The sequence below is a fragment of the Anolis carolinensis genome, unplaced genomic scaffold, assembly GCF_035594765.1.
Source record: "Anolis carolinensis isolate JA03-04 unplaced genomic scaffold, rAnoCar3.1.pri scaffold_9, whole genome shotgun sequence".
In the NCBI taxonomy this organism is placed as follows: domain Eukaryota; kingdom Metazoa; phylum Chordata; class Lepidosauria; order Squamata; family Dactyloidae; genus Anolis; species Anolis carolinensis.
The window spans coordinates 29821158-29839895 of NW_026943820.1; the positions used below are offsets into that span (position 1 = coordinate 29821158).

The following is an 18738-nucleotide window of genomic DNA, read 5'->3' on the forward strand; positions in this document are numbered from 1 at the left end:
AAGTTGTATTGAAAGATCTAGGATGCATCTATTATTATTATTATTATTATTATTATTATTGTTTACAGTAGAGTTTCACTTATCCAACATAAATGGGCCAGCAAAACGTTGGATAAGCGAATATGTTGGATAATAAGGAGGGATTAAGGAAAAGCCTATTAAGATCAAATTAAGTTATGATTTTACAAATTAAGCACCAAAACATCATGTTTTACAACAAGGCATTTGCAGTTCTGGGAAGAAGGCGACTTTATTCTGGCGCCTCCTAATTTTGTGAAGAATGACAGACGCAAGACAACGGATTCCAACACTTTAATTGAAAGGGAGATACTGGGGAAGGGTCCTCCTGCGCATACATGCATGCGCCTGCTTCCCCGACAGTTCTGCGGGTTGTGATGTGAGTAACACCAAAAAGGAACACCAAAGTGGAGTCAGAGATGTCTCCCAAAAGCAAGCCGGCAGGGAACATTGTACTCACCGATTGCCTGACGTAAGGACCATTAATAAAAGCAGTCATGTGCACAAGGAGGTGCACCAAACAGTTGTGAGCGCATGCCGCATGGTGCCACTTATACGACAACATCTTCTGTTCATCCATTCGGAGGGTCACGGGGACCTAGCACACGGCCCCACCAGCCCCATTTTGGGCAAGCGCTCGGCTGAACGGCATCCACCACTGTCTCTTGGTCCCTTCTCCTGTTGACTTTAGTGGCGAAAAAGGCAAAACACGGGTCCCAGAGTTGGACGAGGGGTGGACGAGAGGCGGGATCAGGCTCCGCGGCGGCGTCAGGGCTTCATGTTGCTCAGGCGGATGTCCCGCTCGCGCTCAAACTGCCGGTGGTCGACCCTTTCCAGGAAAGCCTTCCTTTCGAGGTACCTGCGGGAGAACAGGGGCGCAAGAACAGAACCAGTTTGGTATCGGAGTCTATGTGGCGCAGCAGGTTAGGAGCCAGCTGCAATAAATCCCTACTGAGTTCGAGGCCAGCCTGGGTCGGATCGAGCGCCCGACCATTAATAGCCTAGCTCATTGTTGACCTAAGCAACCCAAAAGACAGTTGCATTTGTCAAGTAGGAAATTTAGGTACCACTTTATGCGGGGAGGCTAATTTAACTAATTTACGACAGCATTTGGATTGAGTTCCCAAACATTAATAGCCTAGCTCGTTGTTGACCTAAGCAAACCCGACAAGATAGTTGCATCTGTTGAGTAGGAAATTTAGGTACCTTTTATGCAGGGAGGCTAATTTAACTAATTTACGTCACTATTCGGATTGAGCACCCGACCATTAATAGCCTAGCTTGCTGTTGACCTAAGCAGCTTGAAAGACAGTTGCATCTCTCGAGTAGGAAATTTAGGTACCACTTTATGCGGGGTGGCTAATTTACGTTATCATTCGGATTGAGCGCCCGGCCATTAAATAGCCTAGCTTGTTGTTCACCTATGCAGCCTGGAGGACAGTTGCATTTGTCAGGTAGGAAATTTAGGTACCGCTTTATGCGGGAAGCCTAATTTAACTAATTTATGACACCATTCGGATTGAGTTCCTGACCATTAATAGCCCAGCTCGTTGTTGACCTAAACAGCTCGAAAGACAGTTGCATCTGTCGAGTAGGAATTTAGGTACAGCTTTAGGCAGGGAGGCAAATGTATCTAATTTACGACATCATAAAACCTTCCAGCAGCGTGCGGAAGAATGAGGAAGTACTCCATCAAGGACTCGGATGTCACAAGTGGATGGCGAAGCGGCAGCTTCCCCTGTGGCTGGAATTGAGCATATCCGCATGAAGGCGGAAGCTGGAAAATGTTAAATTGCCTCTGTGTCTGTCTATATATGTTATATGTTTAATGGCATTGAATGTTTGCCATGCAGATGTGCATTGTGATCCGCCCTGAGTCCCCTTTGGGATGAGAAAGAAGGCCGGGATATAAATACTGCAAATAAATAAATAAGTAAATATTGGGGCAGCCTAGAATCCAAAACTTGCTATATAGGATAGAAGTAGCATTACACGGAGCCAAATCCCTTCTCCAGGCCTTTCCGAAGTAACCCAAATTGCTTGGCTAATTATGAGCTATATATAATGTAGAAATAAGGACGTTGGGAGCGATGCTGATGAAGTCAGATGCATTTTTATGGGGATTTTGGCGGAGGAGTCACACAGCATCCGTAAAGCCGCCAAAAATACACTTGGTGCCTCCTTGACCCACTCTCACAAGGTCTGCCCTAAATTAGGGGGGGGGAGATTTCTCATGTGTTTTGTACCATATCTAAAATTAATGAGACACAATTGAACGATCCACGGGGATGATGTCGCAATCCCTTCCCAAAGCGAAATGTGCAAAATCAGGACAGGACAGAACATCGTTCTGGACTGGGAAATTAGGGTGCTAATTCAGAGTCAGAATATACAACCCAGGGGCCCTCTACACGACCGTATAATCCAAATTATCAATGCAGACAATCCACATTATCTGTTTTGAACTGGATTATATGAGTCTACAGTGCCATAGGAGCCCGCGGTGGCGCATCTACACTGTAGAATTAATGCAGTTTGAGACCACTTGAGTGCTCTAGCTCAAAGCTTCAGAGTCACCTCTGATGATGCCACAGCCACAGATGCAGGTAAAACGTCAGAAGAGAATGCTACAGGAACATGGCTTTATCTTATCTATTACTGTAACCTCGCTGGTTTTAATTCTATGTTTAATTCAGCGTATTTTTATATCATAGGCTAATGTTCAGATTTTATAACTGGTGCATGTTTTTGTCCATTGATGTACTGTATACTGTTGTTTTTATTTGCTATTTCTGTGAGCCGTCCCGAGTCCCCTTCGGGGGAGATGGAGGCGGGATATAAATAAACTAAATAAATAAATGGCCGTACGGTCCGAAAAACTTACAGCAACCCTGTGCCCTTTGTAAATGTGAATGACTTGCACCCAAATACTTTCCCCGCACAAAATAGGAACTGATTGGCCGGTCCATCCCTACTTATGTTGTTGTTGTTGTATGCCTTCAAGTCTTTTCCGAAGAATGGCAACCTTAAGGAGAGACTATCATTGGGGTTTCTGTGGCAAGATATGTTCTGAAGGGCTCTTAATGTCCTCCTTGTCAATCTTTTGCTGAGAGAGCCCAGCGTCCTGCAGAGCAGCCCAATCTCTGGGGGAGAGGGACCCCTAAAGGGAAGCCCCCCGGGATGTGCTTGGCTCACCCGTCCTTCCCCCGGTTGTGGATGGCCAGCTCGTCCCCGATGCCCTCCTGCTCCTTGAAGGTCTCCCAGTCCATCTTGGACTTCTCCAAGGTGCTCAGCTTCTGCTTCTTGGACCCCATCTTCCCCAGGAGGCTGTCCAGGCCCCCCGGACGCTTCGCCCTGCCGGAAAAGTAAGTAAGTAAGTAACTTTATTTTTCTATCCTGCCACCATCTCCCGGCTGGGACTCAGGGCAGCTAACACAGGACAAAGGCCCAAAAGCAATAACCAAAGTACAACAATTAAAACATTACCAAGAGTAAAAACACAATAAAACGACATTATGCAGAACAATACATCAATCCATAAAAGCTCATTTAAAACATAAAATGAGTAACAATAAAATAATAATCATAATAATAATAAACCTGCAAAAGTATTGGAAAATGAGCACGCAAAGATACTGTGGGACTTCCAAATCCAGACTGACAAAGTTCTGGAACACAACACACCAGACATCACAGTTGTGGAAAAGAACAAGGTTTGGATCATTGATGTTGCCATCCCAGGTGACAGTCGCATTGAAGAAAAACAACAGGAAATACTCAGCCGCTCTCAGGACCTCAAGACTGAACTTCAAAGACTCTGGCAGAAACCAGTGCAAGTGGTCCCGGTGGTGATGGGCACATTGGGTGCCGTGCCAAAAGATCTCAGCCGGCATTTGGAAACAATAGACATTGACAAAATCACGATCTGCCAACTGCAAAAGGCCACCCTGCTGGGATCTGCAGCATCACCCGAAAATACATCACACAGTCCTAGACACTTGGGAAGGGTTCGACTTGTGATTTTGTGAGACGAAATCCAGCATATCTATCTTGTTTGATGTGTCATACAATAATAATAATAATAATAATAATAATAATAATAATAATAATAATAATAATAATAATACATCACACAGTCCTAGACACTTGGGGAGTGTTCAACTTGTGATTTTGTGATATGAAATCCAGCATATCTATCTTGTTTGCTGTGTCATAAATAATAATAATAATAATAATAATAATAATAATAACAATAATACATCACACAGTCCTAGACACTTGGGAAGTGTTCGACTTGTGATTTTGTGATACGAAATCCAGCATGTCTATCTTGTTTGCTGTGTCATAATAATAATAATAATAATAATAATAATAATAACTTTATTTTTATACCCCGCCTCTATCTCCCCAAAGGGGACTCAGGGCGGCTTCCAAGCCCGAATAAAAACAATAGCAATATAAAACACAACAATAGACAAGAGACATGCACAATTATAAAAATTTAAACATTAGCCAATAAAAACAAATGACAAGAACTAATAAAAACATGGATTAAAATGGAGAGGTTGTAAAAGTAGACCATATAAATATTGTAAACACAAGGTGACTGATAAAGTGCTGCAAATTCTTGGAAGTGCTGACTGAGATGGGAATAGACCCTGCTGTGTCTATATCAAGTTGACAAAGGTAAAAAGTGCAAACTGGTACAAGAATGGTCACGGATATAGGATTGTTATGGGGATGAGCAATCTTTATCCAAAGGCCTGAGTAATAAAATAAGATGGACCACCAATTTGGTGGAGAGGGATAGCATGGAGGGGCCATTTAGACTAAAGTGCAATAGTCTGGTTATAAAGTGCTTCGGGAAGGGGGACGAACGTCCAAATTAATTGTAGAAGAAAACAGTGCGAAGGAAAATGTATTAATTTAAATTTCCATCATGGGGACTAAGTTATTCAAATGCGCAACAAAAAACCCAAGTTTTTAACTCCTTTTTGAAGGATGCAAGGCTGGGTGCCTGCCTGATCTCCCTGGGGAGGGGGTTCCAGATCCGGGGGGGGCACCACCGAGAAGTCAAGAACGAGGAGCAAGATATCTGCAGACAAAAAGGAAGGGGATGGACAAGGTATCTGAACTCCAGCCTTATCAAGTTTCTCACGTCTGCCATCTTTTTTCCTCTCCCCAAAACAAAACTCCTGACCGTCATTGGCTTTTCTCATACCATTCTTCAGGAAATTCTAGGGCAACCCCCCCCCCCCCTTCCACCACGAATGCAGTCCTTTGCACAGGGATAAACATCGCCCTTTAAGTAGTAACAGTGGAGAGTGTGCAGAAAGCACAAGGCTGGAGATCAATTTTGGAAGACGGCAAAATTCAGGCACAACTTGCAAGAACCAGCAGCAGCAGAGCCGCCGTTTATTTGCATTCCTGGGATAACTAGCTTCCTTTTCTGCCAACCCGGGGCCATTCAGAGAAGCCAGGAAGGAAATGACTTGCATTCTAAAGCTTTTTTTTTGGGGGGGGGGAGGGAGGGAGGGAGGAAAGAAAGAGATGAGGGGCAGCCGCGTGAACCCAACATTCAGGATCCTTTCCTGAAAAAGTCACCGAGAGAACATTTCCAGCCCCTTTGGTTTCCAAGGTGCAGAACCAAGATTTCCAGGTGTTCCAAACTTTATTCCTCAGCTGTTTGTGGGTCGAGGACCAACCACGGAATTGGTTTTTGCATTCAAATGCAGAGAATTGCTGAAATATTTAGGATGCCTCAGTCTTACTCCAAGCAGCTGGACAAGTCGTCCTTTTTATGCTTTCAGCTCCTCATTTCCTCTCCAAAAGAATCCCATGCGGCTTCCTCAGTGCATCTCAGGTCATGGACTGATGTTAATAAACATTCATGTTGATATATATATATCTATATCTATATATATAAAAGAGTGATGGCATCACGGTGACCCACAAAACAACAAAACTACAGGCCCCCCAACCTCGAAATTTGACAACACAACCCATCATCCACGCCTCTAGGTTGATACAACAAAAAGAAAAGAAAAATAAAGTCCTAATTACAGAGAGAGGAATAATTGCTTTTATCCAATTGCTGCCAGTTAGAAGGCTAAGCTCCTCCAACTTGGTCTCCTAGCAACCCAATAAAAAATAATAAAAAACACTAAAAAATAATTTAAGACACTAAAAATTAATACAATACAATAATAAAATATAATAAATAAAAAGATAACTTACAATAAAATTAATTAAAAAAATACAAATAACGTCAAATAAAAATTACACAACAATTTTTAACCAATACCACCACCACTTTGCCACAGCAACGCGTGGCCGGGCACAGCTAGTGTATGTGTGTGTATATATATATATATATACACACACACACACACACACACACACACACACACATACACACACACACACACACACAATAGTGGGTTGCTGTGAGTTTTTCGGGCTGTATGGCCATGTTCCAGTAGCATTCTCTCCTGACGGTTCACCTGCATCTGTGGAGCCACTCGGTAACGCAGCGGGCTAAACCACTGAACTCCTGAACTTACTGACAGAAAGGTCAGCAGTTCGAATCTGAGGAGCAGGGTGAGCTCCCACTGTTAGCCCTACCTTCTGCCAACCTAGCAGTTCAAAAACATGCAAATGTGAGTAGATCAATAGGTACCGTTCCTATTGGCGGGAAGGTAATGGCGCTCCATGCAGTCATGCCTATGGCCACATGACCTTGGAAGTGTCTACGGACAACGCCGGCTCTTTGGCTTAGAAATGGAGATGAGCACCAACTCCCAGACAAGACTTACGTATTGTCTGTTCTGATGTTATTTGTTCTGATTGTATATTATTTGTTTTATTGTGATTATTTGGGCTTGGCCCCATGTTAGCCGCCCCGAGTCCCTACGGGGAGATGGTGGCAGGATATAAAAATAAAGTAGTAGTAGTAGTAGTTGTTGTTGTTGTTATTATTATTATTATCTTCAATAAACAACTTGCATTGCTTATAGCCTGGGGCTCAAGTGCGGTTTGAAGGTGTCTCTGCAGCCTAAGGGTACAACACTAGTGTTAGTAGCTTTTCTCTCTTCAGTGTTGTCCAATCCTTTATCCATGAGAGACCCTTTTCTGGAGGCTTTAAAGCAGTGGCTGGATGGCCATCTGTTGGGGCTGCTCTGACTGTAAGCATCTGCCTGGCAAGGGGTTGGCCTGGATGGCCCTTGGGGTCTTTTCCAGCTCTAGGGTTCTAGGATCCTCTCCCAGACGGCTGCAGCTGGAGACTCTTGGCTCTTACAACTGGAGCGAGAAACTCAACACTCGGGCCTTGTTTCCCCCTGGAAGCGCCGGCAAGGAGAAGGCGGCTTTGTTGTGTCTGGCGCTCTAAGAGTTCCAGCTCGGAGGCAAACTGGCGGGCTCCCTGGCTCCAAGTCCTGGCAGTGCCAACGTCGGCTCGGCTTTGGCGCAGCCAGAACCTGTGAACTTCCCAAATCTCTCCACAAATCTCTCTTCCAAGGCGTCAGGGCACATCGCCCGGAGTGACAAGAGCCACTTCTGGTTCCAAGGCACATTTCTGGGTCGGCACTCTGCAGCTGGGCTCCACAAAGCAAAGAGCAGCTTAATGGAGGACAGATGCGGCTGGTTTCTCTGCCTCGAGGCTTAGATAAAGGCATAGGTCTCCTGAGTCTGCATTATTATTATTATTATTATTATTATTATTATTATTATTATTACTGCTACAAGCATTTATATCCCACCCTTCTCATCCCCAAGGGGGGACTCTGGGTGGCCTTACAATTAGGAATCATTAGATGCTGTGCAACAATAAAACATATAAAAACACTTACAATTAAAATAAATAACTTTAATTGGAACATCCATATGAATATACATTCAGATATTATTATTATTTGTACCCCCTTTATCTCTTCCGAAGGAAAATTATTATTATTATTATTATTATTATTATTATTATTATTATTATTATTATTCCATTTGAGTGTGTTTCTGCTGGTTTTGAGAGAGTAGCGTTGAAAAATAAAGGTTTCCGGCAAGTCTCTTAAGGAAGCAAGACTTGCATTATGATTATGATGATGACATTTGAGTGTGTTGAGGATTATTATTATTGCCCCGCTTTATCTCTTCCGAAGGAGAACAATTATTGGTTCCTTGGTTCAGGCTGCATTGAGCAACAATTCAAATGCCTAGTGTGCAATTTTTGAGGACTGCCATCTCTTGACACAATGCCCCATCTTGATAGAACCAGGGGATCCCACAACACCCCATAATTCGTCAAATTCTATGCAAATGATCCTTTAACTTGGGCATGTTATTTGCAGAAGTGCTCCAATGCGCTGTCAGCAGCATGAGGCCCCGTCTTGCCTGACAAAGAGTTTGCAAATGGTTGTTAAATCTGCATGACATCACCTGGGCAGACCTTGCTTTCTCGCTTTCGCTTATGCACCCTCTAGCGTCCACCACTGACTATTCATGCAACCTCCAAGGCACCGGTGTTTCCACAGAGTAAGGGATGGGAAGAACAGTTAAAAATGTTCAAAAAATGTGTCTCCAAGAAGCAGTTCCCAAAGTGTGTTCTGGGGAGAGAGGGCGGTCTAGAAATAAATTATTATTATTATTATTATTATTATTATTATTATTATTATTATTATTATTTATTTCTGTGGAACTCTAGAATCGCGCAAAAGCATCATAGGGGTCCAGCAAAAAATCAAATTTAAATTTTTAAAAATAATATTGCAGAAGTCCATCTATTTAATTTACAGTCTGTGTAATAGCTATTTTGTGCTACAACGATTGCTATTAGGTATGTAATTACCAGCTACCCATTTCTACATTTTATTTGCCACCTGAACAAGAGTGATTCATATGATTTTTCCCACTGGCACCGTATTTCTTATTCAATTGTTTTTTTTTTCTTTCCTGTACAGTAGAGTAGTTTCCAACAGACTTTACAACCTCTGAGGATGCCTGCCATAGATGTGGGCGAAACGTCAGGAGAGAATGCTTCTAGAACATGGCCAGACAGCCCGGAAAACTCGCCGCAACCCAGTGATTCCGGCCAGTGATTGAAAGCCTTCAACAACACATTGAGCAAAGGACTGCATCCCCATGAAGGTGAAATTTGACATACTGAAGAACCATCATTTCAAAGGATTGCAAAGTTCAATTGATAAAGCTTTATGATGGAGTAGGAAAAAGTTGTCCAGATGTTGTTAAAGTGCATTCCACATCAGACTTGGTGAAGAATGTGAGGAAGTGCAATAATAATAATAATAATAATAATAATAATAATAATAATAATAATAATTTTATTTTTGTACCCCGCCACCATCACCCCAGAGGGACTCGGGGCAGATATAAAACCAATGTACAATAATATCAAATACAAAAACACACAAATAAATTTAAAAGGCATTAAAAATTAAATTAAAAATTAATGCAGCAAGAAATCTGATTTACTGCAATTCTTGAGAAGAGCCTTTGTGCTTTGTTTCAGACCATTCAAGGCTCTTGATAGCCTATCTGTCTATTTCTCTGTTGCTGGAATAAAAGGAATTTTAGAATGGAAGGTTGTTTTGGCTTCATGATTCACCTCACATACAGTAGAGTCTCACTTATCCGACATAAATGGGCCAGCAGAACGTTGGATTAGTGAAAATGTTGGGATAATAAGGAGAAATGAAGGAAAAGCCTATTAAATGTCAAATTACCTGATGATTTTACAAATTAAGCACCAAAAACATAATTTTTTTACAACAAATCGATAGAAAAAGCACTTCAATACACAGTAATGTTATGTAGTAATTACTGTATTTATGAATTTAGCACCAAAACATTGCAATATATTGAAAACATTGTCTAAAAATTGACAACAAATTGCATAAAATGAACTTACAGAAACAACATTGTCGGAAATTAAATCCATAAAAAGTTCAATCTTTGCTGCCTAGAGAAACAGTTGTGGGTCGGAACGGGAGGCAAACTGCATTGGATAATCCAGAACGTTGGATTAGCGAATGTTGGATAAGTGAGACTCTACTGTATAAGGAATTAACTCCACATTGAATTCAACTTTCTGCCAACTCATAGCAACCTGGAAACGCCAAGAGTTCAGAGAGGCTGCAAACCCAGAACTGTCATTTCAAAGGACGTCAAGCGGAGAGAGAAAGAACAAGTCTCTGTTAAACAGCAAGTAACTCTTTAGTAAGCCACCCTGAAATGGCTGGTGGAGCTCTTTCACTCATAGCTTTCACAGAGATTAGCGCACCGTATGTAGGTTACAAAGGCTAGGAAACCTAGAGTGAAAAATAGATCCTTTGTTCCCAAAGTGGTGCCACTGACGGGGTTTGAAGGATGGAAACAATCCATTCAAAGATAATGCAAGGCAACAGCTCGGGGCGGAAATGGGACTTTGCCAGCCAGGAATGGAATGAACTCTCTCCCCTTAAATCCAACTGCAACTCACTCAACTGCAATACGATCCCGGCATCCACTGAACCGGGACCCGCAGTTTCATTTATCCACATGCAACGCAAACAAAGGTGTGTCTCACCATGAATAAAAGTACCACGAGACACCCTCCTCCCCCAGTTATACACGGAACTCACTGCATTTACTAGAATCTAATGCTCACCTTTTGGGGCTTAATGACCTTGCCAAAATTGGGGTGCACATTAGATTGACATCATAGTACAATCTTAGTGCTTTGTGTGTGTGTGTCAGCAGCGACTTGAGAAACTGCAAGTCGCTTTTGGTGTGAGAGAATTGGCTGTCTGCAAGGAAGTTGCCCAAGGGACATTGCCTGGATGTTTTGATGTTTTACGATCCTTGTAGGAGGCTTATAATACGAGGGTTATCCAGAAAGTAGATTACGTTTTGGAATTAAAAATGAACAAAGTATAGGAGAAAACATTTATCATATGCAGTTGAAAACCACACCCAAATACCACTTCTCAACATGGTCGCCATTCAAATTTAGGCACTTATCATAGTGAGGAATGAGCTTGGCAGCTCCTCCCCCGCCAAACTCTGCCGCTTGCTTCCTCAACCAGCCGGTCTCCCCTTTCCGCAGCTGCGCATCGTCGCCAAAATGCTGCGTTGAGGAGGCAAGCGGCAGAGCTTTGTGGGGAAGGAGTGGCCAAGCTCATTCCTCACTATGATAAGTGCCTAAATTTGAATGGCGACTATGTTGAGAAGTGGTATTTCGGTGTGGCCTTCAATATATATATTGCACAAGATTTATCTAGCCTAAGATGATACACTTTAATATACTGGGTTTATGGTTCCCGTCCCTTGATCAGGTTGTGTAAGTGTTATTTATTGCTATATAATTGTATTGTTTTACCTTGCTTAATAATGTATTATTATGTTGCTATGTAATGTATGTGTTGTTTTTATGATTGGAAACCGCCCTGAGTCCTATCCGGGAGATAGGGCGATACATAAATAAAATTTTATTATTTATATATATTATAACTGCATATGGTAAATGTTTTCTCCTATACTTTGCTCATTTTTAATTCCAAAACGTAATCTACTTTCTGGATAACCCTCGTATAATAACAATAACTTTATTCATATATAATGCAACACTGTTATTGTATTGCTGTTGTATTGTATTATCTGATTTTAATGTGCTTTATTAATATTAATATGTTTTATTAATATTATGTGTATATAAAAAGTTGTTTATCATCATCATCATCATCGTAATAGGCATATTACAAAGAGTTCACCTTTACCTGATGAACATTACATTAATCAGCAAATACTTTTTATGGTTTCAGGGTTTTGAAAATTGAACTCCACATTAGATTCGGTGGCACATTAGACTCGAGGAAATATGGATGATAGAATTATGAATTTCACACAGCACTTAGTACTATAGCCAGCTCTCCACGTTCTCTGGGGTTAGAGGTGAACGACTCCCCGCAAAAGTAAATAAATATGTGAATTAAAAATTCTATTTTTAACCAACACGATTTGATAACCAAAGACAATCAGAATCCCACTGGAGGACCTAAATATTTCTCATGACTGTAAGGCCACCTCCTGGTGGAAGGTGATCACAGAGTTGTCCCAAAAGAAGCTAGAGATTCAGAACAAAAACATTTTATTCAAACCCAAAAATCTGCAAAAAGTCAAACCCGCAAATGTATGCGACCCAGATGCCCGGAACTTACCCCGAAAATGTAGGACTAGTCACGGGGCTGACTGTCTTCTGCTCTTGCTGTTTCAAAAAAATCTGGGCTTCTTTTGACCGGACGTCAACCTCCTTTGTGACTCTGCCACAACGAGAGGAGGAAAGGAACACGTTAAAGCAGAAAACAAGAGAGGTGGTAGCAGCCAAACATACAGCATGAGACCAACTTGTGAGAGCCAGAACAGGGCAGAAGGTACATATTTTGGGATGCCATGGCTTACACCTGTGCTGCTGCTTTGGGCTTCCCAAATGCCAGGAAGGCTTAGAAATAAGCATAAGCTGACTTGGAGGGCTCTGATTCATAGAGGCATTCATTGAAATCAACAGCATCACACAGCCTCTCTAAACACAATAGGCTCCATCCCCAGCTGTCATAGGAATTGGGGTTATTAAAAGCACACATATGCAGCATCTTCTAAAATTAATTACAGAACTGATTCACAACAATGGTCCCCCATACTGGGAGAAAACTGGGCTGTAAATATAACAACAACAACAACAACAAGCACAACAATGATGATAATAATAAATAAACAAAAGCAGAAGACAAACTACTGATTCAAAATGATGGTCACCCATGCTGAGAGATAGCTGGGCTGCAAATATGATATGATAATATATAATACAACAAATAAATAAAAGCACAGGGCAATATATTCAGGAAGCACATAACCAAACAAATCGCTGATTCACAACAATGGTACCCCATACTGGGAAAAAGCTGGGCTGTAAATATAGTAATAATAATGATAATAATAATAACAACAAGCACAACAATGATAATAATAAACAAAAGCACAAGACAATCTATTGATCCAAATATGATAATATATAACTAATGAATAAAAGCACAGGGCAATGTATTCAGGAAGCTTACAGCCCAAAAAAACAATTGATTCCCAACAATACAGCTGGGCTGTATTAATAGTAATAATAATAGTAATAGTAACAACAACAACAACAACAACAACGAATAAAAGCACAAGACAAACTATTGATTCACAACAATGGTCCCCCATACTGAAAGCTGGGCTGCAAAGATGTTAATATATAATATAATAAATGAATAAAAGCACAGGGCAAAATATTCAGGAAGTACACAGCCCAAACAATTGTCAGTGCTTCTATCCAAACAATTTTGAACCTGCCATTAAACCTCTTTCCCTCATTGTTTCCAACATTTCACACTTTGTTCTGCCTACACCACCTTTCCTTGAAAACAACCAAGAAGGGAGAGTATATTTGGGGAAGAGGGGTGTGATGACTTGACGTGACAGAGAATGGAATCCCTTCAGATCCCACCGCTGCCACCAAAAATGTGAAGACTTGATGTGATGACAGGGATGGAACCTTTTTGGATCCCACCGCTGCCACCAAAATGCGAAGGGTTCACCTTCTACCTCTATGTATTTCACTTTTCTATGTTGTCGCTGCCACCACCTTTGAAAGATGCTTTGCTCAAATAATAAGCAACATTTGAAGAAACAGTAACTTGTTTATTTATAGTACAAAGCTTGATGGTTGCAAGAATGTTATAACTTAAGTTGAACGATGTTACTTCTGTACAGTAAGTGTTGCAAGACTTTTCAATCGTTTCACTGAGCTTAGTATGGTATTAGCTTTATAAGACTTGTTTTTTTCAGTTAGGAATACTGTCCTTCTTGAACTTAATTGATCTGTACCCGATCAAACTTGGACTGGGGAGTTTAACTGGTTAACCCTAGTCCTTCTATGACTTAGGGATGTAACCTCAGCTCTTTAGTTATTCCTACTAAAGGCTCAGCAACTTTAATTTTAGCCCTTCTCCGCTAAAACTCTCTAGCTGCTCAACTTCCTCCCACAATCTCTTTATTTCGATCACACTCCTTTCCCACTGAATAGAACCAACTGCTCTGCTCAACCGACAAACTCCAACTGCCGAATTCCAACTGCTAAATTTTGAATTCTAAGGCTTCCACCAGCAAGGTGAAGCCACGCCCCTTTTCCTGGCCATGCCTTAGAGGCTCCCAACCTCTGCACAAGAACAGCTGAAATATATAACTTCAAACAGTCAACCCAAACATAGCAATCATGAATAAAACACAATGATCATGACATCTTTACAAGGGGTATTTCATCTGTGTTATCCTGTCACTGATCTCTCCCTGAGGAAGTGTGGGCTCATGCTTAGCCCAGGTCTCCCTTCCTGCTATGTACGCCCGTTGCTTCCTGTAGTAGTTCCTTGGGGGAACTGGTGAACAATGACCCCCCCAACACACACACACACACCTTCCAAAACATTGGAAACGTTCTCATCCCTGTGGCCTTTCCAGGAGGGCAAAGAAGCACATTTCCTTCAAGCATCTCCCTCCCAAAGCTTTCCAAAACTTAAAGAGCGCTTTGCATCATTGCTGAAGGTTGCTGGTTGTTATTGAGCTGTTTGTCTGGTATCTAGAGGTGTTTCCATGCTACACAATTATAAAATTCTGATACTGCTTGAAATGTTATAGTGCCAACTGTCCAGAGATAGCAAACACTCCCCAGTCCCTTGCTGTAGACGCCACAAACCGAACTCACCTCACCTCTTCACCGGCAAAGTCAAACACTTTGGTGATGGCGACTTTGCTCTTCTCCGGTTCTTTCACTGTCTCCTGGGCCTTGCAGGGGTTCTTCTTCTCCTCTGCTGCCTAATTGGAACAGGATGAAAAACAGCAAAAGTTGTAATTCCATTCCACCATGTCTCCTGTGCCAATATAACTATATAATAATATATAATACTAATATTATACTATAGTAATAATATATTATTGTACATACATATAATACTGATAATAATAGTATAATGTAATACAATATAATAATAATAATAATAAAGTATTATATATTACATGTAACATTACTAATAGTATTGCAGTATATAGTGGTATAGCGCAATATAGTAATATATAATGCTTACATTGTGCTATGCTAATAATATAATATATTGTATATACAGTAGAGTCTCACTTATCCAACATAAACGGGCCAGCAGAACGTTGGATAAGTGAATATGTTGGATAATAAGGAGAGATTAAGGAAAAGCCTATTAAACATCAGAATAGGTTATGATTTTACAAATTAAGCACCAAAACATCGTGTTATACAACAAATTTGACAGAAAAAGTAGTTCAATACGCAGTAATGCTATGTAGTAATTACTGTATTTACGAATTTAGCACCAAAATAGCACGATGTATTGAAAACATTGACTACAAAAATGTGTTGGATAATCCAGAACGTTGGATAAGCTAGTGTTGGATAAGTGAGACTCTACTGTACATATAATATTGATACCAATATTATAATGTAATACAATAAAATAATAATTATAATTTTATATTATATATTACATCTAATATTGCTAATATTATTACAGTATAGTGGTATACTACAATATAGTAATACATTATGCTTATATTGTGCTATACTAATAATATATTGTATATATATAATATTGATAATAATATTATAATGCAATACAATATAATAATAATAAACTATTATGTATTACATGTACTATTACTAATAGTATTGCAGCATAGTGGCATACTACAATATAGTAATATATAATGCTTATATTGTGCTTTGCTAATAATATATTGTATGTGTACATATATCTTGTAAGCCGCCCTGAGTCCCCTTTGGGGTGAGAAGGGCGGGATATAAATGTCGCAAATAAATAATAATAGACATAATAATAATATTAATAGATCACGAAGAGTCAGAAGCGACTGAATGAATAAACAACAACAACAATATCCTGCTTTCATCTCTTGAATGAGACGCAAAACAGCTACTCTACCACTGATTAGAGTTCCAATTGAAGACCCAACAAATTCCAGAGAAAGTTCACAAGCTCCTCCCTTGTTTGCACAAACACATCCAAGCTGAAATGCTATTCATTGGTCCCAAGTAAAGCAAAGTTATTCAACCCATTCAATATTATCCAAGTGTAATGGATTCAATGTCAGGACTACAGTCAGGACCAGAACAGCTAAGGCCAAGGTGAATAATCCACTCCTTTCATGTATTTCCCACACTTTTTCCAAACCTTGTCTTTCTGTGGGAAAGACGGTTGAGCTACGGGAGCCGCTTTAGGCTTCTGCCCCACATCGCTGAGGAAACTGGCCCACAAATCGTCCTCCTTTTTCCTCTGCTCCTGTTCTGTCGGCTGCGTGTTCAGACTCTCCCCTGATTCGCCGTCCTCACTGTCACTCTTGTCATCCTTTGAAGACTCCCCTCCATCTGGGTCCAAGAGGAGACCTCCTCTCTTCTTTCTTTTCCTAAAGCAAACGTCAACAAAAGTGGCAGATACATCAGCAGTCAGGCTGTGGACATTGCTCATTTCACATTTTTGCAGTATTCAGAAAGACAGCTGTGTTAGTCGGAAGGACAAACGTTTTTAATAATAATATAATAAATAATAATAAAACTTTATTTGCACCCTGCTCCATCTCCTGAAGGACTCGGGGCGGCTTACACTAGGACAAGCCCAAACCAATACTACAGTATATCAATAAAAACAGTAACACAATAAAATCACAATATAACATCACATCTTACTAAAGTTAAAATAACTTAAAATATAGACAGTAATCCTAATTTGTTGTCAAGCACCATAGGCCATGGGCCATTTTAAGGGGAATTGAACTCTTCTAGAAGACTTTTCCCCTGCACGGAATCATTAACTATGTCCCTAAGAAGTATTTATTTATTTATTTATTTACAGAATTTTTACCCCACCTTTCTCACCCAAGGGGACTCAAGGCTGCTTACATAAATTGGCAAAATTCAATGCCCAAAAACAGTGCACTGAAACAACAGCTTATACAGATCAAAACAACGATACAGAATAAAAACATGTAATATAATACAAAATTTAAAACATGTGTAGATTTGAGTCCATTCATCCGAGATCCTCATGCGTAAATCTTATAAATCCACAAAGCCCTTCCTTCTTCCATCTCTTCCTAATGCCTGAGTGTTTCGTATAATGTAGCAGCTTCAAAGCCTGGCTGCTTCCTCCTTTGTTGGGAGGTGTGAGCTGGCCCTGATTGTTTCTTGTCTGGAATTCCCTGTTTTTGAGTTGTCCTGATTTTACTGTCCTGATTTTGCTGACCCTAGTCCACATCTTTCCAATCAGTCTCAAAAGTTGTGACCAAATTCATGCTGCATTGATCTTTTAAACGTCCAGCATCCACAACGTTGTCTCCTGAGTTAGGCTGAACGGTTGATAGATATTGGGATTGTATATACAACTTACATTTCCCTAAATATAAGGAAACTCTTGCCTACCGACACAAGGTCCCTTTGGCGTTCTTCTTGCGCTTCTCTCCAGCTGACAATGGCTTCTTCTTCTTCTCCTCTTCCTCCTCTGCTCCGTCTTCCTTGACCAATTCGCTCACGTCGTCCTCGCTTTCCTCTTCTCCTGCAGCAACACAGCATCAGTTTATCAGGAAAGCTGCAAGGCCATTCAATGCTAATCAAGGTGATTAATTGCAACATTCACACTGGCCTCCAACAGACAAGAACTCTTTCCTTCTCCCACCCTGGACATCATTGCACAGGGATATATATATATATGTACACACACACAGTACTCACTTATCCAAGCTTCTGGATTATCCAAGCCATTTTTGTAGTCAATGTTTTCAATATATTGTGATATTTTGGTGCTAAATTCGTAAATACAGTAATTACAACATAACATTACTGCGTACTGAACTACTTTTTCTGTCAAATTTGTTGTATAACATGATGTTTTGGAGCTTAATTTGTAAAATCATAACCTAATTTGATGTTTAATAGGCTTTTCCTTAATCCCTCCTTATTATCCAAGATATTCGCATATCCAAGCTTCTGCTGGCCCGTTTAGCTTGGATAAGTGAGACTCTACTGTATATGTGTATGTACATATATATATATATATATATATAATATCATAATGCCTACCACATTTGCAGGCGAAATGTCAGGAGAGAATGCTTCCGGAGCATGACCATACAGATCGGAAAAATATATATAAACCTTACAGCAGACCTCACAACCTCTGAGGAGGCCTGCCATAAATGCAGGTGAAATGTCGGGAGAGAATGCTTCTGGATCCCGGAAAATTCACAGCAACCCAAAGAGAGAAGGTGAGACAAGTTTCTCCCTGCATGGAGGCCTGTGCTGCTACCTTTCTAGCAGCAGGGACCCTTTAATGTGGCCACGTGATGGGGATGTCCCGGATGTGCAGGCCTTCCTCACAGCCAGGAGCGAGGCCTAGTGGGGGGTGAAGCCCACCCCTTCTCCTTCTCCTCCTTCTCCTTCGGAAAAGGCTCACCTGAGGGCAAATAATCCTCATCCTCCGACGAGGAGAACTCCTCCGAGTCCGACATGGCTCCCTCAGCCTCTTCTCACACTCGAGCGGAAGTCCCGCCTCTTCTGCCATAGAGAACAGCCGGAAGCAGGCCTAGAGAAGAAACAATGAACCCAAA

At 40.9% G+C, this 18738-nt stretch overlaps 1 protein-coding gene across 1 annotated transcript; it reads right to left on the minus strand.

Annotated features, from left to right (window-relative positions):
- Positions 1–297: 297 nt before the first annotated feature.
- Positions 298–18735, minus strand: cfdp1 (craniofacial development protein 1). The gene is made up of 7 exons (XM_008122770.2): positions 18585–18735; positions 17555–17687; positions 16311–16542; positions 14798–14907; positions 12222–12323; positions 3214–3372; positions 298–877 (listed from the first exon to the last, which is right to left on the minus strand). The coding sequence occupies exons 1-7, from the start codon at positions 18637–18639 to the stop codon at positions 787–789; spliced, it is 882 nt and encodes a 293-aa protein (XP_008120977.1). The 5' UTR covers positions 18640–18735; the 3' UTR covers positions 298–786.
- Between the last annotated feature and the right edge of the window lie 3 nt (positions 18736–18738).